General features: G+C 58.5%; 2 protein-coding genes across 2 annotated transcripts in view; both read right to left on the bottom strand.

Annotated features, from left to right (window-relative positions):
- Nucleotides 1-27,824, bottom strand: part of MYOM2 (myomesin 2) — a 126,795-nt gene that overhangs the window by 80,010 nt on the left and 18,961 nt on the right. The gene's annotated exons all lie outside the window — the stretch shown is intronic.
- Nucleotides 22,267-27,824, bottom strand: part of KBTBD11 (kelch repeat and BTB domain containing 11) — a 24,166-nt gene continuing 18,608 nt past the window's right edge. The window contains exon 3 of the mRNA XM_059384333.1: nt 22,267-27,612. Coding sequence (XP_059240316.1) covers nt 25,987-27,612 — 1,626 coding nt within the window. The 3' untranslated portion in view covers nt 22,267-25,986. The remainder of the gene's footprint in view (nt 27,613-27,824) is intronic.

The following is a 27,824-nucleotide window of genomic DNA, read 5'->3' as shown; positions in this document are numbered from 1 at the left end:
GACAGACAGGTATATGGGTGGTGGTGGATGGATGGATGGATGGACAGACAGGTATATGGGTGGTGGTGGATGGATGGATGGATGGACAGACAGGTATATGGGTGGTGGTGGATGGACAGACAGACAGACAGATCAGGCAGCCAGGATGTGAGGGAAAGGCCCTAGAGGGAACTATGTCTTCCTGCTTGCTGCTTTTCATCTTTGGACGTTGTCCAACTCTTGGCCAGACACACAGACCAGCTCTAAGTAGCAGAGAGAACAGTGGAGCTTTTCAGCAAGGTCACGGGGCCGCTGGAGCTGGAGCCAGAGGACGCATCCAGGATTTGCAAGGCCAGGATGAAGGAAAGGGGCACAGATGTGAGCCCGGGGCCAGTGCCGACTTTCACCACCGAGCTCCGCCGGGGCGGACAGCGAACGTTGACTCCATGAGACCAGCCTCACTCAGAACCGCACAGTATTTCTTAGGCAACTTCAGTCATTCAAGCACAATTCATTACGCAAGAAGATCGTTTGTTCCCACAGCCGCTGTGAATTATCTCAATCTTGGTGGCTTAAAACAATAGAAACTTAATCCCTCTCTGTTCTGGAGGCCAGATGTCAAAAATCAGGGTGCCAGGGGACTGCGTGCCTCTGAGGCTCTAGGAGGGACCCTTCCGCGTCTCCTCCAGCTTCTGAGGGCCCCTGTACTCCAGGCTCCGTCTGTCTGCACAGCACCTTGTCAGTCTGTCTTCTCTGTCCCTCTTCAGGGCACTCACCAGGTTTAGGACCCCCTGTGATTACTATGACCTTAGCACAATCCGTAATCATATCTGCAAAGACTTTATTTCCAAATGAGGTCACATTATTTGGGACCACGGGACCTGAATGCGGTGGGGGTGGGGGGTGCAGCCATTCGGCCCAGTGCAGGGACCAAGAGGATAAAATAATAATCCAAAAGCTCACAGACCCCCAAGTCAATGCAGTTTTCATACACAATTTAAAATGTCTGCTGTGACCATGTTCAAGAAGAAAAGATTCTAAGATGGGGAATCTCATCAGAGAATGGGACTTTTTTAGAGAATATCATAGACACTTCTTGTCATTTACTCCTTATTCTTCTGAAATACTTTATTTTTTAGATTTGGCTTTAGGTTCACAGAGAAATTCAGAGTACAGAGCATTCCCATGTGCCCCTGCCCCTCCACACACAGCCTCCGCCACCACCAGCACCCCCGCGAGACAGTGCCCTTGTCACCACCGATGAGCCCGTCATCATCCCCCAGGGCCCGCTGTCTACACCAGGGACACCCTTGGTGTCGAACACTGTGCATTTGCGCAAACGTGTGATCACAGGTACCCCTCGTTGTGGTGTCACCCAGAACAATCTCACTGCCCGAAACCCCCGGTGCCACCTGCTTGTCCCTCCTCCTGACCTCCAACCGCCGCCAGATGATCTTGTCCCATCTCTGCAGTTTTGCCTTTCCCAGGATGTCCGAGCTGGAATCACACAGGAGGTTCTTTACGTCTGTGACTTTATGACACGGATTGCAGGTTCCGCTGTGTCTTCTTGAAGCCTGATGGCTCGTTCTAGGGCTGAATGATGTTCCATTTCCAGAGGGACCACAGCTCACCCAGCACCCACTGGTGGACGTCTTGGTGACTTCTGAGTTGTGGCAATTGTGAATGAGGCTGTGGTAAGCATCCGTGTGCAGCCTCTTCCATGAACATAAATCTGCAACTCATGAAACCCATTTTCATGGGTTTTCAACTCATCAGCACCACTGCTGATCCCACGGGAAGAGCGCATTTCCTTTTGCGAGAAAACACCAAACTGTCCTCCGAGGTGTCTGCTCCACTCTGCACCCGCCAGCCGCGAGCGGGGTCTCCCGCCGACCCGCATCCTCTCCAGCACGCGGCGTGGCCGGCCCTCCGGCGTGGGCCGTTCTCACAGGCGTGCGGTGTGTCTCACTAACATTTCCTCAATGACGCGTGACGTGGGGCGTCACGTGCCGTCTGTTGTTCTCTTTGGGGAAGTGTCCGAGGCTTCTGCCCATTTCTTAATCAGGTTTTGATCGTTTTGTTGTTGAGTTTTAAGAGTTTTTTATATATTTTAGATAACACAAATGTCTTGCGCAAATATTTGCCTCCAACTGTGACCTTCTGCCCAACCTCTTCAGCTGTTCTTCCCGGAGCAGTTCTCCGTTGTCACGAAATCCAGCGATTATTCCCGTCACGGATCATATGTTTGATGCGAAGTCTAATGCCATCGTCATACCCAAAGTCATCTTGATTTTCTCCTGGAATTGATCTTTTTAAAGGATAAAAGGAAAATTCTAGAACTGACAGATACAACCAACGGTAAGAACTTAAGAGCTTCAGCGACTCGACAACATTCCCTCCTCCCCCACCACGGCCCACATGCCCACCAGTGTGTGGACTCTGCTCCCTCTTGTGCAGAAACCCCCGAGGTCACACAGGGTCAGGCGCGCTCTGCGAGCCGCCAGCCAGGAGGGCCCGCTCCTCCCTCCCGAGGCCCACGCTGACTCTGCCATCGGTCAGAACCAGCCCGCGTGGGAGGCTGTCCTCAAGCACCTCAGACTCGGCAGGACAAAGCCGGGCCCAGGCTCTCCATGTTTCCCGCCACCGGTGTCCCCTGCCCCTGGGGGGCCGAGCCGTCAGCCCTGCCCACCGTCCTCCGCCCCCTCGTCCCGAGCGTCAGCTCTGCTGGTCCCCCTGCCCCTGCCACCTCCTTCCCGTGCAGCATCACGGTGTCAGAGCACCGGGCCGCCCCCACCCTCGTCTGCCACCGCCTCTGCCCACGGGCTCAGGATCACGGCCAGACCTTCTCCAACCCTGGTCGTGCCTAACTGTGCCCTGCGGAGCCACCCTGGTCCCACACAGCACCCCGCCTGGCCCCAGGGCCTCCGCTGGGTCACCTCCCGCAACATCTGCCTGTCTCCTGGGGAACCCTCAGCTCCCCCTCGAACACCAGTTCCCCAGACACCTCTTCTAACCCCCGAGTTACGTTAGGGCTCTCCGTTCACAACCCCAAAAGCCACGTTTCTTTCCTCCAGAGCCCTGTGTCGGCCGGTAACCACACGTTCCTTGTGGCAACCACCTGCTCATCCGTCTCACGGCCCACACCGTGGCCACGCCACGGGACTAGAGACACATTTCAAGAACCGTCCACTTCCCGGGTGAACAAGCCCAACAGAGCCATTAACGTGCCCGCATCTGCGTTAACAAGAAACCGAGAATGACAAAACCGAGAGTCCTCCCAAACTTCAAAGCAACTGGATTGTCTGGTATTCGGGCGTTACTCCATGTCTCTGTAATGGAGCCCAAAGTTTTTCCATATTTTGCAGATCAAAACATAGCCTAGGAAGCCTGGCAGGAGGCCCGAGCTGTATCACATGTGCTTTCTGCCTGGTGTGACCTCCACTGTGACCCTCAGTGAGATGGGGGGTGTTGGGAGCCACAGGCCAGAGCCACGGAAACACAGAGCCCACGGACTGAGTGGGGACAAGCTCCTCTGTGACTCACAAGGCTCTTCTGGTCCAGTGACAGGACAGACGTTGTGCCAGCAGGGAGGAAACCCCCGGGAGATACGAAGACCCCGGCGTGCGGAGGGAAAGCTAAGACTGAGGTCCCTCGGGCTGTACGGGCAACCGTGCATTTCCACGTCTCCGCTCCCTTCCAGAGGAGCGTGAGCAACGCACAGAACTGCTGGGTCACTGCGGTGCAGACCTGAAGCCCACAGAACACGGTGTGTCCACTCTATTGGTATTTTTAAGATTACAGTGTGGCCCTTCATGCGATCTCCATGCTTCAGTTTAAACCTATGAGAACTGCCCATCTGCGCGGGTCAAAACCACCCACCTGCCGTTTTTGTACACTGACCATACCTGGGGCCAAAGGCTTGTGTAGACACAGAAGTGGGTTCAGAACCACCCCCGAGCTCGACTGAAATAGTGCCTTGCATGGGGGAGGAACGCAAGAAGCGCCTTTTTTTACCCTGTAGATTCTATTTACAGGTTTCTATTTACAGACGCGGCCCTCCATTAATGGAAGTTTATCTCGACGGTGTCATTAAGTAATCTCGAGGAGGTTAGCGCCACTGAGATCTGGCCACAGCGCCTGGGGCGGGCATCAAGGGCACCGGCTCCAGGCCTGGCCGCTAAGTTCGCTAATCTGCTGTCAAAGCTTCGTGACCCAGGCAGAATCTGTCCGACCGCCCCAGGCTTTGGCTTCCCCATCTGTAAAGCGAGAGTCTGGGTGACATGATCCTGGTTTAAGCCCCCATATGCTATGATTTCAATCCGGAACGCTCAGGCCCAGGGAAGGGAGCGTTACCGCACCGGGACAGGGTCACCAGCTGCCGGGCGCAGGACAGGATCCAGGAAACAGGCACCAGAGCCGCGGCCGGCCGCGCCAAGAGGATTCCATTCTGAAAGCCCTTAATGGCTTCGAGATTACGGACCATGCAGCCCAGCCATGTGCCTGAAAGAATGGTGGTTGTAATAAAATAAGAAAAGACGGAGGGCACGCGAGTCCATGAGGCTGGCAGGGCGGGCCCTGCCCTTGCGAGCAGGAGACAAGCCAAGTGCCCCTGGGCTCCGGTGGGCAGGGGGAGGGGGCTGCTGATAGGAAGCCGGTCAGACCCCCGCGGACTCTCAGCACTGGACGGAACAAGTGGCAATCGCCTGCCCGGTCCTCTGGCTTCGCCCCACGCGTGCAGAGATCAAAGACCACACAGACTTAAAAAAACAAAGAATTGTCCAGCCTTACGTGGCTATGCAGGGAGTTTGAGCTAGAATTTAGAGAGCTTGGTGTCTAGCCCCTCTCTCTTTAGCCTTGAGGGAGAAGCGGTTCCCAGGTCAAGGTCAAGGTGAAGGCCATTGTCCAGTTCAGCACAGGATGGTGGCCAAACCCCAGGGTGAGTGATGGGGTCGTTTGCAGGCGGGTCAGGTCAGCTGACAGGCTCACAGCAGAGGCTCTAGGGCCGAAGTCTTCAGTCCACAGGAGTCAGGAACAGCCACTAGAATCCAGTGTCTTCCCCGGCATTTCTGGTCCCAGCCGTGGGGTCTGCCTGAGTCTCGCACTTCAGAGGTGCTGTAGGGGGGCAGGGGGCTTGGGGGATAAGATCCGGGCCTTTGCACAAGGCATGGAAACATCTCCCCAGGGGCAGGAGATCTGGACTTGAGATCAAGAGTCTGCTGGTGTTGGTTTTCCTCCGTCTTCCGCCGCTGGCCCACGAAACCTTTAAGACCTGCCGTTAACAGCTGTCCCCAGTTGTCCCAGCACAACAAGATCACGGCTTTGGCAGCCCACGTGAAGATGTGGGATGAAGGAATTTTCTTCTCAGGGTTAAATGAAGGTCAAGACAGCACTGACCCGTGGTCCCAGACAGCAAAGCTCTGCGATGCGCCCTGGCTTCGCACGAGGCCGGCCCAGCTACCGAGGCCCGGCTCTCCCGCACTCTCAGGCACTGGGTCCTCACTGCTCCCCGACTCTCTGGCTCCGTTTGGTGCAGTGGAACTTGCCGTCAGGGGCCTCTCATGCCGAGGGGTCCCCAGCACGTGCACCTGCTCCCGGCAAGTCTGTCTGGGTTCACCGCCGTCCTGCCAAGCTGCTCATTCATCCACGGCAAACTGACCAGAAGAACCAGATAAGAACAACAAATAAATGGCCATATATTTGGTACAGGACTGACGGTCAAAGCTTGCACCCCAAAGACTGACATCGATGAGCTCTGTGACATTGGCTGACACAGGAGTGCAGATTCCTAACCCACTAAAGTCAGGGAGAGCAGAGCTTTCAAACAAATGAGTCACTAAGATCTGTCTCACCTCCCAGTGTCCGTGGCTCTGCGGGAATGCAGGGCCCATACAACTTAGGATCCAAATTGGGACCTATTAACAAATACCCTGGGGTCAGAGGCAGGTACCTACTGTCACCCCAGGAGGGTAGTTTCCAGATGCCTGACCATGCAGCAGGGGGAGCTGGTGAAACCCAACCTCTGGGGTGTCTGTGAATCAGGACACTGAGTAAAGACCCCCCCTTCTGGAAGGCAGGTGGCCATCAGGCCATCACTGAGGCCTGAACAGAACCACAGGAATGGCTGCCCTGGTCTAGACCTCCAGCCTTGGATGGAGCTCCAGCACCAGCTGGCCCGGCCATCCAGCTCACGGACGGCAGGTCTGGGGGCTTCCTGGGCCCCACAATACCAGGGACCGGTTCCTACGATCCATCTCTCACATACCCTGTCCATCTGCATCCGACCAGTTCTCTTCCTCCGCAAGACTCGGTCCCACATCCCAGCTGTGCCCCCGCAGGAGAATCATCCAAGAACAGGAAGGCCTTGTCCCTGTGCACTTTGAGGGACAGTGACCCAGGAGCCACGAGGCACAGACATAAGACACGGAAGGGGAAGGCTTTCTCTCGGTGGCACTGCTCTTCTGTCTCCAAAACACGGTATTTTTGCTGAGTTCATGTCATTCAGCCTCTTTTCCCCTTGGGCTCTGTACGTTGTTCTCTCTTGTAAACTACAGGCGGCTTCCCTCGGGTCACGTCACGAAACTCGGGCCTCCGACTGTCACTCTTCTCAAAAAGCATTTCTCCTATGAGGACAGAACTTCCTCACTTACGGAAGACTCTGCGGGGGGAAACACACATGCTACACCAGCGACAAAGCATCCTGCTAATGGACGGGCTATTTAGATAAAATTCTCCACGCGGCCTGTTGGGCATAAAACTGCAGATCCCAGTGCCTAAGGCCCTAGGGCGCTGCGTTACTCATAACTTACTCATAACATGACCTGTTACATTTGGGAGTAATTTTAGAAAACTGGGCAATGTCTGAATGTGTACATAAACAAGTTGTTCCGGTTCCAGCCCGGGAGAGGCAGAAATTAGTCTCCTTCTCTTTGTAGAGTTCACCGTTCTCCCTGGGCCTGGCGTAGAATAGACAGCCAGTAAGTATTCTTTGACTTGGTTGTTGAAAAGGAAGGAAAGAGGTAAGACGTGTGGTCAAGTCAGGAACGGAACCTGCTTTAAAACTATGAAAAGTACAAATAGAAAGATCAGCCATGAACTGTTTGGACGTACAAATGAAATGGTATAAAGTATCCAAAACTAACCATAAATCAGTATTTATTATCCTTGGACTCAAATCATCCCAGCTCCTGAATTCCACATTACATGTTGTTTTTAATTATCCGAGATTATCAAGTCTCATTCCGTCGCTCTAAACCTCCTCGGGCTCTTGGGTCAGATCCGCCCAGGGCCCCGGCACCCTCAAACATTACTGATGCCCAAACGGCTTTTATTCGTGTAGGTCATACCTACCTGTGCTTGCCACACTAGAAATTTAAGCCAGAACATTTTTACAATGCGTATTTATGGATTCATTACAAAGTAACAAAAATGAAAGACCTGTTCGATGTTAACACAAACAACATGTCTGTGAAAAATAACAACATTTCTGGAAACAAGAAAACAGCTAGAGAGGCAAGCGTCCACATTTTTGCAAACCTCCGCGACGCCCGGCTCAAGGAAAGACGGTGGGCGCGTGGGCCGCACGCGGCTGTGGCGGTCCAAGCTCTGGCTGCGTGGGGAGGAAAGCCAGCGGGGAGCCATGGACTGGCCCCCGCACGCCCAGCCCCACGGCGACATCCCGAGGGTGAGCCACGACCCCGATTTCAGAATCCAAAGCCACGCCAGCAGCGCTCTCATCCGGCCACGGTGCGCACGGGGGCTCTCGCCCACACGTGGCCGGGTCCTCCCCCCGCCGGAGCCTGGAACGTCACACACGGGACTGTGCAAACCGTCCAATTCCACCCCCGGCCGCATCACTGAAACGATCACTGATCTCACGAGTATTATGAAAATGGTTTTGACCCCTCGCCTCCCGAAGAGCTATCGGAGGTCTCCTGGGGACCCCAGGTCACACTTCGAGCCGCGCTGGGCAGCCTCCTGGGAAGCTCCGACCCTCCCCGGCCCTGGGAACCTTGCGGAAGGGAGACTGTGACCGGCAGCCACTAGGTGGTGCCGCGAGCCACCGGAACCGTCCTTGTCCTGCTAAGGGGAAAATCCATCAATACCCGGAACTGGAGAAGAAATCCAAATCCGCTTTATAAGGCAGAGGGAAAGATTAGAAACACGTTTAAGTAATTGTGTTGCCAGCCATCTTTTGCAATTTTGGAAAAAAGATTATATTAACCCCAACTGGGCTCCATCTCGTCACAGTCGCAGTATGTAACCGAGACGCGTCCGTGTAAGACGTCGAGTGGAGTAACGGCAGGTTAGTCACTTGTAACAGCTCCTACACCGAAAATACGTTTGGGAATATACGAAGGCACATGTATGCTGTGTATACACTGCGACAGTTAACTGTAATGTGTCAGTTTGGCCGTCCCGTGGTACCCAGATGCTTGATCAAACAGCAGTGTAGACGTTGCTGTGAAGGTGTTTTCTGGACAGGATTAACACTGAAATCCCTAGACTTGGAGTTAAGCAGATGAACCTGCCCGGTGTGGGTGGGCCTCGTCCCATCAGGTGAAGGCACTGAGAGAACAAAGACCGGCGCCCTCAGAAGGAATTCTGCCAGTGGCACCTGCAGATTCAAACGGCAGCTTCTCTCTGGGGCTCCAGCCTGCCGCCCACCCTACAGATTTTGAACTTGCCAAACCCCTACAACTGTGGGAGAAGTTCCTTACAACTCTCTCTCCAGGCCTGGTTTTCACGCTTGATCTTGTGTTTCACCTCCTGCTGGTTCTGGAACTCCCCCCCCAACACACACACACACACACTGAAAACTGATGAGGAGTCCCATAAGCAATACCAGCCTGGAACAGAAAGGAATAAGAAGTCCTACAAGGTGAACCTGGAACCAGTTTCCTTGAACAGCTTTGATTTGACGGGCTCACTTCGGAGGCGGAAATTAAACTCCCACGGCTGAGGAAGGTGGGGGCCGGGTGGGCGACCTCCCCACCGCCAACCAGAGGGGTGCAGCTCGGGCTGGGAGCAGAGCTGGGGGCGAACCATCAGCACCATCCAGGGAAGACTAAGGCTCGAGCTTGGCGCCCGGGCGCCCCCGGAGTAAAGGCCCACCCACCAGACGCCATGAACCCTAATAATGTCCATGAACCCTGGAAACGGAACCCGATGGGCAGGAAAGAGTTTTCCCTCCAGGGGATCTTCCAGACACAATTCTAGGCTGTCGTCAAAGAGAAGGAACGACCCGTGGAAACGGCCCCTGCGCTCCTGCGTAAGGAACAAAGGACCGGAGAGCAGGTTCACAGAGACCTCCGTCACCGCCCACCCGACGAAACACGTCGCCATCATGCGTCCAGCGCCACCGTCGGGGAAACCCGGATTGCACGGCAAGGAAAGCCCCGCAGACCCACTGCAGGGCTGTGACGGCAAAGGCAGGAGGAAGAACCTGGAGCCCTCCTGCACCCCTGCTGGTGGGCGTTCCAGCGATGGCCGCACGTCGGGGAACGGCAGGTCCTGTGCACGGGAAGCCCAGAGCAGTGCCCCGGCTCCACTCCCAGGCATGCGCTCCAGAAAGACAGAAGCGGGCGTCCACGCGAAACCAGTGCAGGAACACCCCAGCAGCACGGCACGCGGCACCCACGGCAACTCCACTGTCCCGCCAGCTGGCAGCAGGCACCGTGAAGTGCTGGGCGTCCGCCGGGAAGACCACACGCTGGGCAGCGCCACTCAGTGAGATGTCCGCGGGAGAGGCTGAGGGTGACTCATGGCCGGGGGGCTGAGGGACAGTGGGCCGGGAGTGCTGGTGGGAACGGGGCTGCTTTTGGGGGTGACGAGGACGTGCTACAAGGGACCCTGTGATGGGGGCCCAGCCACGGTGCCGCAAATCAGGGAACCCTATGCTCTGAACAGGTGAACGTACGGTGTGTGAGTTAGAGCTCCATGAAGCCCTCCCAGAGCTCAAATACGTGCTGCCCCGTTGAAATAAATAGAGGACATTCCCGACGGTGCCTAAGGAAACAGGACGCCATAAATAGGTACAGATCGGATTTTTAAAGTAAGTAAACAGAGCTTTTAGAAACAAAAGTGAAATAACCAAAATCAACCACAAAATGCAGGGATTTAACTGCCGATTTTGGCACAACGCAAGATCCAGAATATAAATCAGAATTCATGATCCGGAGACAAAAATTACTAAGAATATAGAGAAAGACGTAAGAGCTACAAAAGGCAGAGAGTAAGACATTCTAAAATATGCTTTATTAGAGACTGTCACAGAGCCAAAACATAAAAGGACAATGAAATATTTCCAGAAAGGATGAAAAATACCAAATCCACAGATTCCACAATCCTAGCAAATTCCAAGCAGAAGATGCACAAAGAAATGCACACCTAAATGATCGCACAAAGAAAAAGAAATCTGGAAAGCAAAGAAAGAGAGAAAACCTCGCTAAGAAGGCAGAAAGGAGCCTGGGCAGGGGGCAGCACAGTCCCCTGGCCACCCCAGAGCAGTGGCACAGAGGTTTCCGCCCCACTGGGACCGTCTCTAATACACAGACAGCATCTCTCCCCAGATCGAAGGCAATGTTGTTGGTTTTTCAACAAGCAGAAACCCGGAGACTCTGCCACCAGCAGAAAGCACTAATGGGTGTGATTCGGACAGGAAAGTGACTCCAGGGGGGCAACCTGCAAGAGAAAAAAAAAATAAACAAAGAAATTCACGAATGACCCCAATTTTATAGAAATGTCACTTCATAAAATTCATGGAAAATTGGTTTTATTTGGGGTGAACTTTTTAAGACTTCTGTGATGTCCTAAGAAGCTACTGTTCACGGGTTACGGCCCACCGCGCTGGAATCCCTCATCTGCAGGACTTAGTTATTTTGGGGAAAGAGGAGATGTGCACAGACTGACGGGTTTTACTTGGGGCCAAATCCAAACATGGTTTTTTTTGCACACAGCCCTCAGTCAAAACGGCATCTACAGTTTTAAAGGGTCATAAAAACAAAACCGAACATAAACAAAGAAAAACCCATGGTCTCCCCAAACCTAAAATATTGACTATGTGGCCCTTTCCAGAAAGAGTTTGCTGACTGCTGGTTTCAATTATCTAAATTACCTGGTATTTGGCGGGGGGGGGGGGGGGTATTTCTTTTCTTCTCTGTCGTTGATGCAAAAACATGTTCAATTAAAAGAACTGTTTGTTTCTCAACTAAAAGCGCCTGTTTTCTCAGGCACAGACTCTGCGCTCTCTGTGGGAGTGTGTGGGAGGGGCTGACTCACGGATTCCACCCCAGGAGCCGAGGGGGGACGTGCCGTCCTTCCTCTGCGGACATGGTCATCGGGCACTTCCGAGAGGCTCCGGCTGCCGTGCTCCCCACCAGCGGCCGCGCTCCACACAGCAAGGGAGCTTCTCGGCACATGGAGCTCGGACGGCGGGGCACAACTGCCGGTGCATGGGAACGTGTTCCCGACAACTTCAAGTGCAAGTGCTTAGAGATCAGGATTCGTAGGATGCTCAGAATGTGACCTGAGAGTGCTCTGTGCACGCATGCACACGCACACATGCACATGCACACGCGCACACGCATGTACACAGATGCATGCGCACACACGTGCACGCGCACACGCTGTAAATTCACTGAGGAACACTCCATTCCCATGACACGTCAGCGTCCGTTTCTGGGGCCGCCACCAGGCTTTAGTGAAATCACAAGCGACCCCCCATTTCCATGACGCGTCACACACGCGTGTGCAGGCCCTGGCAGGGGAGAAAACAAGATCCTGAGTATTAACTCTTCTCTCCAGAACCTCGATTCGACTCACTGTTCCTTAGATTCGTGTAGCAAACGGTCTCGTGTCCAACTCCCCGACACGGATACTCCGCATGCAAATATACACAAATGTATGCAAATTTATGTAAATATATGGACACACACACACACACACACACACACGGAAAACCTTCGCTTGGTTTAGCCGCACAACGAGCTCAGACAAGCCCGCAGACCACGCCACTAGCCTGCCTCCTTCACACAGCACTAGCACCGTGCGCGCCGCAATCCAGGGGCCGTGTCCCCGCTCGGTGATTCCTGCGGCAAAGGGAAAAGCTGGCTTCTTCCCTCGATTCTTCCAGCAGCAAAATACGGTTGAAACAGTCAAGCCGTGGCGCCGGTGCCACCCCAAACAGGACGTCCGTTTTATCTCCACGCTCACGTCGAGGCAATGGCGTCAAAACCCGCGGGTCTTCCTGCTAAAGGCCGCCCGGGACGCCCGTAGGATAAAACTAACCCAAGAGTTGGCCGGAGCCTGTGTCCGTGCCCAGACTGGGAGCCGGCGTCCCGGGGCCAAGCCCCACAGCTCGCCGCCCCACCTCAGCCTGGCTCAGCCTCCAGGAGAGCGAGGGGCCCGGCCAGCTGCCCAGAGAGCCTCGCGCTCTGACAACCGCCCCCCACCCAGGCTCCCGCCGTGCCTCTCCCGGGAGGGCTCGGGCACACGCCCTGCTGGGTACCGGCCCTCCCGGTTCAGTGTCAACCACGCGGCGGAAGGGTCAGCGTCGAAGCCGCGATGGCTGTGAGGGAAAAGCCTGCGGCATGAGGACTGCAGGACAGGGGACCCGGATCTAGGCTGGCCTCGAAACGCCCTCCGAGGGGCCACAGCGAGACACAACCCACGATTGTCCACACGAACCAGCTGCCACGGTTGGTGACCCGGGCTGTGCTGGGGACAGACAGGTAAGGCGCCCAGGAGCCTCCAGGGCAGGGTGTGAACGAGACGCAGGCCTGTCGTCCTCGACACTCGGTGACACTGGCTGCGGGAAGTGACGTTCTGTGCAGGCGTCCCCTCCGGCGGGTTGTTACGTCGCCCGCACCGGGTGGAAGTTTTCTGGACTGTTTCTAATAACCGGAGGCGGACAGCTGGGCTCTTCCAAAAGGAATCCACTTACGTCACCCACGAGAATGACTTCCAACCCCTCCTCACAGGCACACACAGGGGCCCTCGCGTGTTAGGTCATTATCACAAACACGTGTCGCCCCAGGACTTGGGTCACCCGTCCGGGACATGCATCACCTTTGAAAAGAAGCGCACATTTCCGTGCCTGCGTTGACAAGCACTTGTCGCACGACGCTATTTAAAATAACGTGACATGTATGGAAAAGAATTCTGAAATACATGACATGTGCTGGTTTACTCTACAGAGGCTGTAACGTCATTTCAAATATTTTGCTGTTTACCTAACTCCATGTCCCCAGTGTCACCGTCCGTCCCCAGAGTGTAATGTTCCATGTTGTCCAGCAGATGGTGGTAGTGCAGGAGGACAGCCCGCCGTGGGCCACGCGGTCCTCGCCATTCTGGGGCGACCCTGGGGTCACAGGGCCCTGCTGAGCACGGCATCCTGCCCGCCCGTCCTGCCGTGAGAATCCAGACCCCAAAGCTGGCACTGATGGCCTCAGGGTCACCTGGACCATGACGGAAACAGGAGAAGACAAAACCTCTCTCACGACGGCTTCAAGTCAGGGGCGGGGCCCGATGTGCGCGTGTGCACAGACACGGCCGCGGCACTCCGAAGCAAGAAGCAGGAGAGCAGCCCTGACGAAGCCTCGGCGGCGGCGTGGGACGGGGCGGGCCGCGTGGCCGAGCTCCGCTGGCCTGGGTCCCTGGGTCTCTCTGCAGCCGCTGGCCTGGGTCCCTGGGTCGCTCTGCAGCCGCTGCCGCCCCGTCCTCTGTCTGCCTCCGTGGGTTTGCGTGTCAAGGTGACTGGGCTGCAGGACACCCAGATGAAACACGATCGCGGAAGGGCTGAGGGTGTTTCCCTACGGGCCCAGCACTGAGTCAGAGATGAGTGAGGACCGTCGCCGGCGCGGGTGGGACGCACGCCGTCCTCGGGGCCCTTCTGCTCGACAGGATCACACATCTTCTGCCAACAGACGCCTGCTTCTGGGGCCTTCGACCCGCACGCCCGGCCTCGGGCCTCCAGCCTGCAGGACAGGATCCCTCGGCGTCCCAGCCCCATGACGTGGCCGCCAGCACCTCCTCAGAAACTGCTTTCTAGAAATAGAGGCTTCCTGCTGGTTCAGTGGCTCCGGGGAGCCTACAGCATACTGCATCCTCGCCGGCACACTGGGGGGCGTGCCGGAGCGCATCTCCGGGTCCGGGGAGGAGGGAAGACAGACGGACGCCGACGGCAGGCAGCGCAGGGGTCAGACCCCCATCAACCGGCCAGGGCGGGGTCTCTGCTGTGGCAGCAGCTGCTCCTCGACAGTTTGCACACCTGTGGTAAGGAACACACACTGCCTGCAGGCCAGGGTGCACACTGCGAGTGTGAGTGTGTGCACACGCATGTGCACACGTGACCGTCGTCCACCGTGCGTGCGTGTATGCACGTATGTGTGCACTGTCTGCTCTGTGCGTGTGCACGTGTGTCACCGTCCACTGTGCACGTGTGTGTGCGAGTGTGTGTGCACACGTGACAGTCATCTCCCCTCACATCCTGGGCTAAGCTCGGGTGGTTTTCATTCTTCCATTCCGGTTTGTAACTGTAATTCCTCCCAGCCTAGCTCACAATCTAAGGGGCATCAGGGCGGCCTCCCCTGACTCTCAGGCCCTGTCCTGTCCATCCTGCCCCCGCTCACTGCCCGGGGGGGTCTCACATCTGTGCACCCCCCCCAGCTGTGGCTCCGCATCTTCTCCGCTCTCCCAGGACACACACCCCACGTCTGCCGGAGCGACGGCCGTGACACCGCTGCACTGTCCCTCCCTTCCGAGAGCCTGCATCTCGGGTGCAGGAAAACCAAGCACGGGGGCCCTTGAACTGTGCCAGATAAACGATCAGTACCTAGACGGCGAGAGACGGCTAGAGACCAAGACAGAGGCAGACGGAGACAGACGGGGTGGGGACAGCCGCCCTGCAGGGCCGGGAATCAAAGCCCGCCGTGTCTCTAGTGACACATCACTCGTACCTGCAGCTCTTTGGAAAAAACACAGCGAGCAACATCAAAGAAAACGCTCTGTCAACATAAATGGTGGGGAACTAACAATAAATGTTCTTTTTCTCCAGTCCAGCGGCCTCCTTGAGCCGCCGAGGCCACGAGTCTTCCCGTCTGTTCCTGGACAGCGGCCCGGCAGGAGGAGGGAACAGCGGGAGAGTCAGAGCAGGGCCCGCGGGGAGAAAGGGCCTTTGTCCGCGGACTTCCACACACACACACAGACAATGGACACTTGGCCTTCTGTGTCCCTGTTCCCAGGACGTACAGAGGGAATCTGTGACAGGCAAGACGGGGGGTGGAGAAAGCAGCTTGTGCTCAGAACACTGCCTGGGAACTCAGTGACATCACGTATGAAATCCTTCCAGGAAAAGGAAGCGAGGGCCGAACGGCCGGAGCACACACGGCGGACAAGCGGCTGCTGCCCAGGCCGCGCCCATCCCCCCGGAACACGCAGAGGCGGTGCGGTAGGCGGCCCGCCACCTCTCGGCGCTGCCTGCCTCCTGCTGGCCCCACGGCAGCGTCCAAGGAGCTGGCAGGGCTCTGCCGCCAGATGGGAACTATGGAAACCAGGCCTGTGTGCTCATTCTGGCCCCGCAGGGGCCCCGGTCCCGTGGGGGGTAGTGGGGGCTGGGCACCGCTCAGCACACTGCACACTTCCTCTCCAACACGGTCGGACAGACGGACGCACGGGAACACTGACTCTAGAGCCACACGGGGGACGCCCTCAGGCTGTAAGTCAGACGGTTACCCCTCGAATCAGAAAAACCACCTGGCATTTTGAGGAGTAAAAACGTTTTCTAAACAGCAACAACCCCTGGGGCAGCTCTTGACAGAAGGAGAACCGAGGTGTTCCCTTCTCAGTCCTGGGGCTCAGGCGGGGATGAGGAGGCGGGAGCACTCCCGGGAGGACGGGCTCCGGGCTGGACGCCGGAGAAGCTGCCGATGGCAGCCACGAGTGTCCTGCCCCGACCTGTGTCCACACGGGCCGGCACAGCCGTGGCCCGAGCACACCACAGACCCTGGATCAGACCTCACTGCTTCCTGGTGCAGGGCCCGTCCTCACTCACAGAATCGGCGGGCTCCCGGGTGCGTCTGGCCTCAGAGCCGGGCAGGGCACCATCCCGGCTGCGGGGCGGGGGCTGCTCCTTCCCCACGGCTAGCTCGGGGAGGCGAGTCCCTCAACAGGACGGCGAAGGAGCGGTCGCTGCGAAGGGCATTGTGTGTCGCAGGCAGCGGCCGCGGGAGCCACACGAAGCACCAGGGGCGGCTCTTTCTTAAACGTGTAGAGACGGTGAGAAAAGACGGAGATCGATTAAACACACCCCGAACACGTCTGTGTGTCTGCGCGCCTCGGGACACACCCAGGGACACATGGGTGGAATCCAGAGGCTCCTCCGGGCCGAGCGGCTCCAGCGGGGCGGAGCAGGAACTCCGAGCCCTGGGGTGCGGTCACCCCGTGCCCCTCGGCGAGCGCGGCCGCTGAGCACAGACGTGGACAAACAGGCTGAGGGGAGAGCAAGCCCCGCGCGAAGACGGAGCGCACGCGTCCGACGCAGCTGGGTGTGGGGCGGGTTGTCCTACAAACCCACGGGGAGCCTGCTGGCTAAAGTCGAGTGCTCTAAGGGCGCGAACGCTTCCTACAGATCGCCCTGATGATCTCACCCGCGTGTGGAATGTCACAAGCCAAACAAACATGCAAAGGAGAACAGAGAGAGAGACAAACGGAGAAACAGACCCTTAACCGCAGAGAGCACCCTGCTGGTCCCCAGAGGGGACGGGGCGGGGGCACAGTGGAAACGGGTGGGGAGGAAGGCGCGCGCCGGGATGAAAAATAAAATAAAATAACTGCAAATAAATAACAATTGCCCTGAAAGGAACACTGATTGGGAGGTACACAAGGGCTAGAACGCGCACGTGTCGGGACGCGTCTGATGGTGCAGAGCGCTCCCCGGGGCCGCGCACGGGTCCTCCGAGACCAGCCTCCGCGCTCTCGTGCGGGCAGTGGGGCTCACACCGCGCTCCCTGCAGGGCTCTCACCCCGCCCGGGGGTCTCCCAGCCCCCTCCCCCCCGACGGAGAAGCCGGGCCCAGGGCAAGGGAAGCCGGGCTGGCTCGGGGAGGACAGCCCAGCAGACAAGCCCACGCTGACGGGCGGGAGGGGATAAACGCACAGTGAGCTCTAGCTGCGCGCGGATAAGATCCATCAACGAACCCAAAGCCTTCCCGTGAGGAGACGCAGCCCGATGCAGGCGGAGGGAGTGGGCTGCTGTCAGAGGCCTCCTGAGGGAGGGATGGAGGCCAGGAGCCCCGGGGAGCCCAGGGGGCAGAGGCCCAGACAGAGGCGATCCCAGGGTCAGTGCTGTGTGGGGAGCAGCGAGGCAGCCAGAATGCCTGGAAAAGAGGAGGAAAGGCAGGAGGGAGGCGCAGAGGGCTGGTGGGGGCTGGACGTGGAGCCCCTGGGCCAGGGCCTGCGCTCCAGGCAAGGGTGTGGGCATGCTACCGGGGACTCTGAGGGGACGGTGAGTGGCCCTCCCTGGAAGGGCGTCCCTCAGACAGGCGCTCAGTGTGACGACAGCAGAGGGCGAGGTGGACCCTCTCCGGGGATGTCTGAAGTCCGTGCCGGCCCGCCTTCCCACGCAGCACCGCGGAGGCTCTAGGACAGCAGGGGAGCTGGTCGGGGGGCGGGCAGGGCACTGCAACCCCACACGAAGGCCGCCAGAGGCCTGAACACCAAGCCAGGCCACCTCTGTGGGGCCCGGCCGGGTGCCCCGTGCATCGCAGGGTCGGGAGGTGCCCCTGGGGTGTGCACACGGCCTGCCCGGAGAGGGGGCGGTGGGGGTGACGAGTGTGTCCCAGGCTCGAGGACCGTGGCGCGGCCGTCATGCTGACTGGCCTCAGACACGCTTACTCAGCCCCTGAGTAATAACCACAGGAAGCGGAAACTTCTAGTTCACCCGCTCCCCGGGCGTTACTGACGCCCAGACGCACGCGCCCTTGGGGGTAGGAGCAGCAGGTCCGTGGCCGCCGGGCCACTTCCTGGGAAGGAGACCACCCCTCTTGGTGACGCAGGGGTTCCCTCTCTGTCTACCAGACGCCGGTCAAGGGGCGCTGTGGGCTGCTGGTGGGGTTCAGGGCAGCGTCCCCACACCCAGAACAGACCTGGCCCTCACGAAGTGCCCCATCTTGCTGAATCCAACAGCTGGTCACCACGTGGTCACGGTCTCGAGGCCCTCGGGTGGAGAGTCCGCCCGGGTCTGTTGGAACAAAGGCCACTCGGCTGGGGGCCTGCATCCGAGCTCGGGCTCTCTCACGCCTGGAGGGCAGGGCGGGTCCAGGCGTGTTCAGGTGGGCGGGCTGTCCTGGGCAGGTGGGCTGCGGGGGCTCCCCCGGGAAAGGGCCACTTTCTTAATCTCAGAAGTCAGGTGGCCCTGAAGGGGCCTTGCCATGTGAGTGTCCCCTTGGGGACTGGCCAACCCTACGACACGTCTGTGAGGTGTGAACGCGATCCTGTGCGTGAGCTGCCCGGTGTGGCATCTGCTGTGGCCGCTCAGCCCGCGGAAGCTGTTTGTTCCCACAGCCGAGTGACAGGGCTGGGCGCTCCGCAGGGTCTCGGTGGTTTGCTCCGCAGGGACAGCCCGGATGAAACGTGTCGTGGGGGGGGGGGGGGGCAGGGATCACCTCAGCTGCAGCTCCCGAGTTCATGCAACTGGCTCGTGCCCCCTTTTATCCCAGAATGATGTCGCCTGCCTTTAAGGCTGCCCACAACATGAGAAAATCGCGCGAGTCCCACCGAAGCCGACGGAAGGGAAGGGCGTGAAGCCGGCGGTGAGAGCTAAGCGAGCGCGGACAGGCCCGTGGACCGCACGCTCTCCAGCTCGGGAGGGCCAGGTCAGCCCCCGATGCCAGCCTGGGACTAGAACCCGTCACAGCGACGGCCGGATTTGGGGGATTCTTGGAGCGAAGACACAAATATCAACGTTGTCACTTACCAGTTCGCAAGAAGTCTGGCTGGGGAAGTGGGCTGCCGCTGCCCGGCGCTCTGATCAACCCCGCGCTCGCGCTGATGACGCAGCAGTCCCTGCCGGCCACAGGGCCTTAAATACTGCATCTGCTTTGCGGAACAACCTTTAAAAACAATTTAACAAAGAAAGAAAGAGAGAGAGAGAGAGGAAGGCAGGAAGAGGCAGATGACTGATACACACAGATCTCAAAACCATTGCGCCGCATGAAAAACCAGAAGGACAGAAAAAAGCAAATGCCGTGTGTTTCCATGTTTACGAAATTGATCTCTAGTGACAGAGGCAGGACGCTGACCGCCCAGGGCCAGGATGTGGGGTCAGGCAGCGAAGGAGTCGGGTGAGGTCCGCGGGGAAGCACTTGCTCTGTATTTTATACAGGAACTCAGGGTACCTGTATCTGGGTTCGTAGGTATTTTTTTTTTTTTTGAAAGATTTTATTTATTTATTTGACAGAGAGATCACAAGTAGGCAGGGAGGCAGGCAGAGAGAGAGAGAGGAGGAAGCAGGCTCCCTGTTGAGCAGAGAGCCCGACGCGGGGCTCGATCCCAGGACCCTGAGATCATGACCTGAGCCAAAGGCAGCGGCTTAACCCACTGAGCCACCCAGGCGCCCCTGGGTTCGTAGGTATTTTGTCAGAAGTCATGGACCTGTACACTGACAATGAGGCTATGTGGTTGTGTGTAAATTGTATCCTGATAAAGTTGATCTAAAATAATACATGAACTGAAAACTCATGTCCACACAAAAACCTGCGCACTTTATTCATAGTTGCCAAAGCCTGGACCCAAACAAGGTGTCCTTCAGCGGGTGGTTGAGTCAACTGTGGTGTGTTCAGACCCTGGAATAGTGGTTAACCCTAAAAAGAAATGAGCCACCCAACCATGAAGACACGGGGAAACCTCCAATGTGCTTCACCCAGTGGAGGAAGCCAGTCTGAGGGCGACTTGCTCTGTGATTCCAACTCTGTGACCTGCTGGACAAGGCAGAACTACAGACACAGTAAACAGATGAGTGGCTTCCAGGGGATGACGATGGAGAGGGAGACTTGGGGGTGGGGGGGCTGGAGGGGGAGGGCTGGGGCTGGAGGGGGAGGGGGGCAGGGGGAGCACAGAGGGTTTAGGCGGTGACACGACTCTGTGTGACCCTGTCATGGCAGGTAGGAGTCCCCACACATTCGTGCAAACCCCTGAGTGTGCGACACCAACAGTGACCCTGACGTGCACTGAGGATGTGGGGGATGAGGACGTGTCCATGGGGGCTCATCAGTGGCGACGATGCCCCGACCAGAGGGGACGGAGGTGGGGGGGAGAGGAGGTGGGGGAGGCTGTGCGCGTCGGCCGGAGGGTTATGGGACTACCCGGGGCCGTGCTGCCTCCACCGCCGGAAGCCGCACAGACCGGACCTGCCGGCAAGGGTCCCTGCTGTGCTCAGGTACAGAAACTGCCTCTGATTCGCCAGCCCAAGGTCACTGGGTTGGACACTGCAGGCCTTGCTGAGTGTCTGGGCTCCCTCACTAGCATGTAAGCGGCTTATCATAAGGAGCTGGTTCTTAGTGCACCCCACTCACGGTGTGTGACAAACACAACCTCTCCAGGACGATCCAGCCGGAGCAGCACAGGCAGCGTCGCCACGACAGGTGCGGGACGAGAGGCAGCCCCGGAGACGTGTCCACAGCGAGCACAGCGCCACGGGGACCTGGGCTCTACGGGGACCGTCGCACATGCGGGACCCCCGCACGCAACGCGGCCGTGAGCACCGGCGATACCTGTGGTGTTTGTGAAAACCCAAACTCCAGGCTCCCCGGGGACAGCTTTAATGGAGCCTCTCATGTTGGGACCTAGGATTTTGCATTTTTTAGGAGTTCACAAAGGGCCTCTCCCGGACTCTGAGGTCTGAGAAGCCCCGACCCGGGGGTGCCTGAGGCAGGGTGTGCGCACGGCTGACCCGTCAGCGCTCCGATGGCATTGTTGATGATGCAGGTACGGAAATGTGACCGTTCATGGAGTCGGGCGTCCCACAGGTTCTAGTTATGGGACAGACCCGCCACTCAGAATGAACGCAGACGACGTCCTGCCTCGGTGCTTTTTCTACCTTTCCCAGCCAGCACCAGGGGACAGCTTCATGGAGTGTAATGACCCGCTGTCGGTGATCAGCGGTCAGTGCCGGATCCCTCCCCGAAACGCTCCAGTGACGGGCTTCTAGCGGGACCCCTTGGGACACGGCTGCTTACTTCCTGCTGCTGGAATGTTCGGAGGCATCTGCGGGAACCAGCAGGTCGGTCTGGGACAGCGCAGTGCCCAGGTCAATGTCCTGTTAGCGCCAAAGGGCAGGGCCACCAGCCACCAGCAAAATGGTCCCCAAGGAAGGCGCTCGGGGGCCGCTGTGCTCTCTGAAGAATTGAGCCCAATAACTCCCCTCGGCAAACACAGATGTCAGTTCATCTGCCGGAAGTGGTTTTAAGAAAATCGTCCTTTCTCACGGGACGAGAACCTCAGACCAGCGATGTGAGCTTTTCCCATACCCTCCGTGGGCCCCAACTTGTTATAAAGTGCATCACCTCCGTCTGCAAAGCCCCTGTGTTTCGTGGCATTGCATCTAACTGAAAAGGTGTGAAAGGCCAAGAAACTCATCCCGGGCCATTATCAGAACCCCAGAACTCGGCGGGGGGGGGGATTGCAGCTGTGCGGAAGTTCAGATTGAATTCTGGTTTTGCAGGGAAAAAGCCATTAGGAAATGATACGGCAAGCTCGGGTCGGGGAGCTCCTGCGTCCCCCAGCCCAAGTTACATCCCCCAGCCCCCCGCCCCATGAAACAATATTTTTAAGAGGAAAAGAAATAATTTCTTAACGAACCCCTACAAATTAACAATGGCACGGGCCCGTGATCCTGGGGGGTGCGAACTGTAAGGGATGTTTGGGTCTACAGGCTTCCCTTTGTAGGAGTAAGTGACCATGCAGACCCAGAGGTGTGGCCGACGGGGAAACCAACGCGTGGCACCGCGGGCAGGGAAGGGACAGGTGAGCGGTGGAGGCGCGGACAGGCGCCTTGTAAGTGTGAAGAGACCATCGAGCGTAAACGTGGGGGCTGGAAAGAGGCTCGGGGGTCATCATACCCTCATCCACCGAGGGGAGCCGCCGGCACGGGCCTGGCAGACCAGGCGGGCACCTCCGCGGCCCAGGTGAGGACGCTTCTGGTTTCCCGAGGGAGGGCAGCTCACCTGGGGCTCCGCTCTGCCTGTCGGGGTGCGGGGGGGCGGGCAGAGAAGCAACCACGGCACAGATTCAGGAGCAGTAGCATTTCCAATGATTTATTTCATCGTGGCATAAGCGGACACGGACAAGGCTTCACAGCAATTGCGCCCAGGCGCGGGAAACCGAAGCGTTAGCTCATTCCCTGTGCGTACAGCGTCCGCGGGCCTGACCTGCGGGGCACAGGGCTGGTGCGACTTTACTCGACGCCCCCCTGCAGTCTGTTCACGCTTGTTAGAGCCGTGGAGGGCGGAATCCTCCCAGGAGAGGCGTCCAGCCTGCATTGCGGCTCCCCGAAAGCAGAGTCCCGGAGCCCGTCACAGCGGCACGCCCGGCACCGGAGCGCGGGGGCCTGGCCGTGCGTGCCGGCAGGTCCAGGCGCCGGGGCAGAGAGGCGGTGCCGCTGGAGCGTGCGCGTCTCGTTCCTGTCTTCTCATGAATACCACAGCCCAGGTACGGCGTAAGTGAGAAGCTGGGATTTTTGGAATGCCCGACTACAGCATTTCATAAGCTGGGGAAGCACCTAAAATAAAACACAAGCTGCCCATCTGCTGCCATTTCGGCCCTGCAGGTGCTCCCGCGGGCTGTGGTCCCAACGGACCTCAGCTTTAGAAAATACAGCCAAGGACCTCAAACACATCCCGTTTGAGAATTGTTCACAGGAAGTTACCCAAGAGCCCCCCTGACGAGCCAGCATGACCAAAGCCACCAGAAATGGCGCAGATGCGGCAGACGGCTGTGCTTCTTGAGTGTCTGCGGCAAAATGCACGCGTAAGAGTTCAAACCGCAGCAGACACGCAGCCACGGCGTCTGTGTGTCCTCTTAGAGGGGCCCCCAGGGATGCAGAAACCCCATCCGCAAGGCCCAAGTCCAGCTTGAAAGCTGCCAAGGGTCGCTTGGGGCTCAGGTTGTTCCCAAGACCAAGAATAAACGTGTGGAAGAAGACATGGCCAGCCCCGTGTCTCTGCGGCTCGAGTGAGTCTCCATGGACAAAGGCCGTCGGCTAACCAAAGGCCGGACCTTTCTGTCCACCGCAGTCTCCCCGGACAAGCCCACTGCTCCTTTGCATATGGGGAAATGTCTGCGTGCCAGGGTCACCTGCGCGAGAGTTATGGGTGGTCCTACACACATCAGACGCGCTGGCCTCTGACAGACCCGTCTTCAGGAGTCTGCGGCAAAGCGAGCAACCGGGAATGGGAACAGCGAGGCATCCCGACCCGGCGCTGGTGCAGGCCTGGAGCGTCCCGTCGTGTGCGCAAAGGGCCCGCCTTGGAGTATCAGCCGTGAGGGGCCAGTCTCGGCAGGGGATGCCCCCCAACAGCCCCTCCCCGCACCACACAGTCCCCCGCATCGTGGCCCCGGCCCCCACCTGCTTGCCTGACTGCTGCAAACCTCGTGGTTACAATTCCAAATACTGGCCCCAAAAGCAAAAGAAACTGGTCCTCGTGGCATTTGTCTCTGGGAGGCATTTGTATTGAGAAATAAGATCCACGCCCTTCTGTGTCCATCGTTGCGTTCCCTGGGCTTGCTCGTGCATTCCAGTGCGGCAAACCCTGGAAATCCAGGGTCAGTTCCCGCAGGAGGGACGCCAGGTCTGGGGCCGGCCTCTGTTCAATTAAATCCTAGAACAACACACGGAACTCCAGCTGGGCACGGGACGCTGAGGCTGTCAGCGCCCACGAGTCAGCACCTCCTGCGTGCCCCTGCAGGACGAGCCTGCTTGGGAAACTCACTCCCACAGCAATTTTGTTCCGAAACAACAAACATCGCAGGAATGATTTCACGAGCAAAATCACAGTGATAGTGTTTCATGAATTTGAGAATGAAGGAATGAAAATATTGGCCTGGCTCCATTTCATATAAAAGCTTCAGCATAAATACAAGATTCTAGAGGGAAATGTGCTGGACACAGGCGCACGTTTCTTTACAAGAACATTGTTTCCAGCGCTAACTTCCTTCCCGCTACCATTTCTGCGTTCTACTCGTACGGACGGCCGGGCCAGGCGAAGTCTGTCCTTTTCTAAGATGAAGAACCAGGCTGCCACGATAGAGAGAGAGCACATAGGTCGCCAGAACATACTCTCACAGAAATCCTAAACTCCATCGCTCTGGCTTGTGCATCATGACGCAAGCTAGTCATTTCCAAACATACTTAACCGGTAACTTCCACAACCACAGGCTCTTTAGAAAGCACAACTTGTTTCCCAATGACCCTCTGTTGCTACAGAGACGTCAACCCCCACCACTGGAGAAAGAAGGGAAAAGCAGTGAGGGGTACGCGATTTCCTCTGGTTAAGTGCCGGTGACTGTCAACATGCACTTTTCCTGTTATAATTTTTTTAAATGGCCTCAATTCAGAATCCAGATCGGTTTGCCTCTCTTTCTGAGCACACACTTTACCCTTAAATTCTTAATAAACAGTAAACTCTGTCTACACCTGTTTGGAAAGTAAAATGTTATAACAAATGAGCAATCACTGGGTTTCTTTTTAACACTCGTGACCTCTCAAAGTACTGAAATTGATGTTAATTCTATTAGGGTATTTTGGAAGTCGATTAGAAAAAATGTAGTTTACCTGCTACTTAACGTTACAAATACACATTACCTCCCCTATGTCAGTATACTTCCTGTCACTGCCACATCTCCCTGCCACCATACTAGTAAAAATTAATCTCTCTCGTCAGAATGGCCTAATACATCCTGCGAACATTGGACACTACTGGATTCCAAATGTGCCTACATGTTTGTCTTTAGAAGTGCCGAGAGGGGCTTCAACCTTCTTCTCGGGGGCGATGGGAAGGGGCACCTGTTCTTTGAGCCCGTTCGAGAACAGGAAGGTGGCTGCTCATGTAGAGGGCACTTGAGGAAGGTTCCTTTAAAAACAGACAAGCATCCTTGGGGTCAGCTTTTGCTACTCGCGATCTGCTCTCTGAAGTAAGTCATTACTAGGACATCGGATATAATCATTAACACCCTTTAACTCAAAAGTCTGTAAGCTATCTGGGTTGAAAGGTGAGATGGAGTGGCCCTTGAGAGGGGGTGAGGCCCATTCTGTGGGATCCGCAGCAGAAAGAGGCAATCCTTCCCCGCTTGCTGGACAGGAGACAGGGACAGATCCCACCTTTCACGCTTGCGACATCGGAAATTAACCCAACCATAATTGAACATAGGATGACATGAGCCTTTTCACTAAAGCAGAAAAAGTTTCAAGAGCTCTGCATATGGGTTATGAGTGTAAACCTCAAGCCAACAGAGCCCACGGTGGCCTACTTCAGGGGCTCCCCCGCCTGGGGGTGGTGGCCCTGAGCTATGTGCAGGGTCTTCTCCTGGTGCAGTGAGGAAGCTAGTGTGCACACCCCCGTCTGGGACTCTCCATCCCACTCAGGAGCGCAACTGCCCCTGAGCACCCCGGGACAATGGATGGGCACTCTGGGACCCACCCACTCATCCTCAGGCGTCATCTTCCACTTCCTCCTCCTTCTCCCTCCGACATCCCATGCCATATTTGTAAGGTCACCTCTTTACACACACCTTACATAGTGTGCCATTGACCCGTGGAGCAAAGCGGCGCAAAAGGGAATGCAGAATAGGGCAGCAGACCTTAAAACAGCATTGCAAAAAGTCTTCAAGGCCCCGCGACAAGCTTCCAACTTCAAAGGGTTTAAATGGTCCCCATGGACCGTGCCCCCGCACCCGCTCCAGTGGATCTCCGCCCACGGGGGCGTCCCTGAGGGAGATGCCCAGGTGGCCCCCGCCCGCCCTACGCGGCGCCCTCCTCGCCTCGGTCCGGTTTCTCCGGCAAGTTGAGCACAAACGGGAAGAGCGAGCCTCGGGCGTCCAAGGGGGCGCGGAGCGGTGCGGGCTCGAAGCTGCCCCCTTCGCCCGCGCCCACGTCCGCGCCGGGCTCGCTGTCCTGCGGGGGCACGAAGCGCCAGGTGCCTGCGCGGCTCACGCAGTAGATGGTGCCGTCCAGCGCCACGCAGCGGAAGGGCTGCAGGCTGGACGGCGCGCCCGGGGGCCGCAGGTGCGCGGCGCAGCGGCTCCACTGCTTGGCCAGGCAGTGGTAGCGGAACACGCTGACGCCTCCGGCCTCCGCCGCCTGCGAGTCGCCGCGGCCCCCGCCCAGGTCGAAGCGGTAGATGAAGCCATCCAGGGCCACCATGGCCGCGGAGCGCTCCCGACTGCTGCTGCACGGGCACTCCTGCCACTCGTCGCGCCGCGGGTCGTACTTGAGCAAGCGGTAGAAGAGGGAGCCCCCGGACACGTAGATCGCGCCGTTGCACGTGGTGGCTTCGTGCGCCACAGCGAAGGCGCCGCGGGGCAGCGGGGCCACGGCGGCCCAGCGGTCGGCGCGCGGGTCGTAGCGCTCCACGCTGAGCAGGCACTCACCGCCCACGGCGTACAGGTGGCCGTCCAGGGCCAGCAGCTGCAGCTGCGAGCGCGCTTGGCGCAGCGGCCGCACGGTGCTCCAGCGCTCGGTGGCCGGGTTGTAGCAGAAGACCTGGTCCGAGGGGCGCGCGCGGCCGTCGGGACCCGCCGGCCCCACGCCGCCGGCCACGAAGAGGTAGTTGTAGAGCACGCACAGGCCGCAGCCCCGCGCCGGCGCGCCCTCGGGCAGCCGCGTCAGCTCGCGCCACTCGCCGGCCGCCTCGTGCAGGCAGTAGACGGCGGCGTCGCCCCGACCCTCCGCGTCCCCCGACGGGCTCTGCGGGCGGCTGCCCGCGCGCTCCCCGGCCGGTCCGAGCGCGGCGGCCAGCAGGCGGGCCCGGCCGGCGCGCAGGCGGCGGCGCAGCAGCAGGTCGCGCTCGGCGCCCGACAGGCGCCCGAACACCGCGGGCTCGCGCAGCACGTCCAGGTAGTGGTCGCTCATGAAGCGGTAGGCGGCGTCGCGCAGCTCGGACAGCCGCTGCCGCTTGGCCGCGCTCAGCACCTCGTAGCAGTTGGCCAGGCTCAGCTGCGGCGCCACGGCGTCGGTGGCGCGCTGCACGGCGCACGGCAGCTGCAGGCGGCGCGCGCCGGCCACCACCTCGGCCACGTTGTCCGGTCGCACGCCCGCCATGCGCCCGCTGTACGCGTAGGCCAGGAGCAGCCGCAGCGCCGCCCAGCCCACCCCCTGCACCCGCAGCACGTCCCGGGACGCGCGCGCGCGGAAGTAGTCGCTGCGAGCCGCCAGCACCGCCTTGTGTGCCCGCAGCCGGCGGCCCGACACCTCGATGACCAGGTCAGGCTCCCCGTGCGCCGGCCCGACGCCCGGGGCCACGGGTGGGAGGTCCCCGGTCTCCTCGGGGGACACGGGCTCCTCAGGGGACACGAGCTCTTCCAGCGACGTGGGCTCCTCGGTGGACACGGGCTCCTCGGTGGACACAGGCTCCTCGGGAGACACGAGCTCTTCCAGGGACGTGGGCTCCTCAGTGGACACGGGCTCCCCGGGAGACGCGGGCTCTTCCGGGGACGGGCGCTGGGCTGGGTCCCCGGGCTGCTCGGCGGACGCGGGCTCTTCCGGGGACACAGAATCCTCCGGGGACGCGCGCTGCTCGGGGTCCCCGGGCTCCTCGGCGGACGCGGGCTCTTCCGGGGACACAGAATCCTCCGGGGACG

The sequence above is a fragment of the Mustela nigripes genome, chromosome 18 (assembly GCF_022355385.1).
Source record: "Mustela nigripes isolate SB6536 chromosome 18, MUSNIG.SB6536, whole genome shotgun sequence".
Lineage (NCBI taxonomy): Eukaryota > Metazoa > Chordata > Mammalia > Carnivora > Mustelidae > Mustela > Mustela nigripes.
Note: the sequence above shows the minus strand (reverse complement) of the source record. Positions and strands in the feature narration are given on the sequence as shown.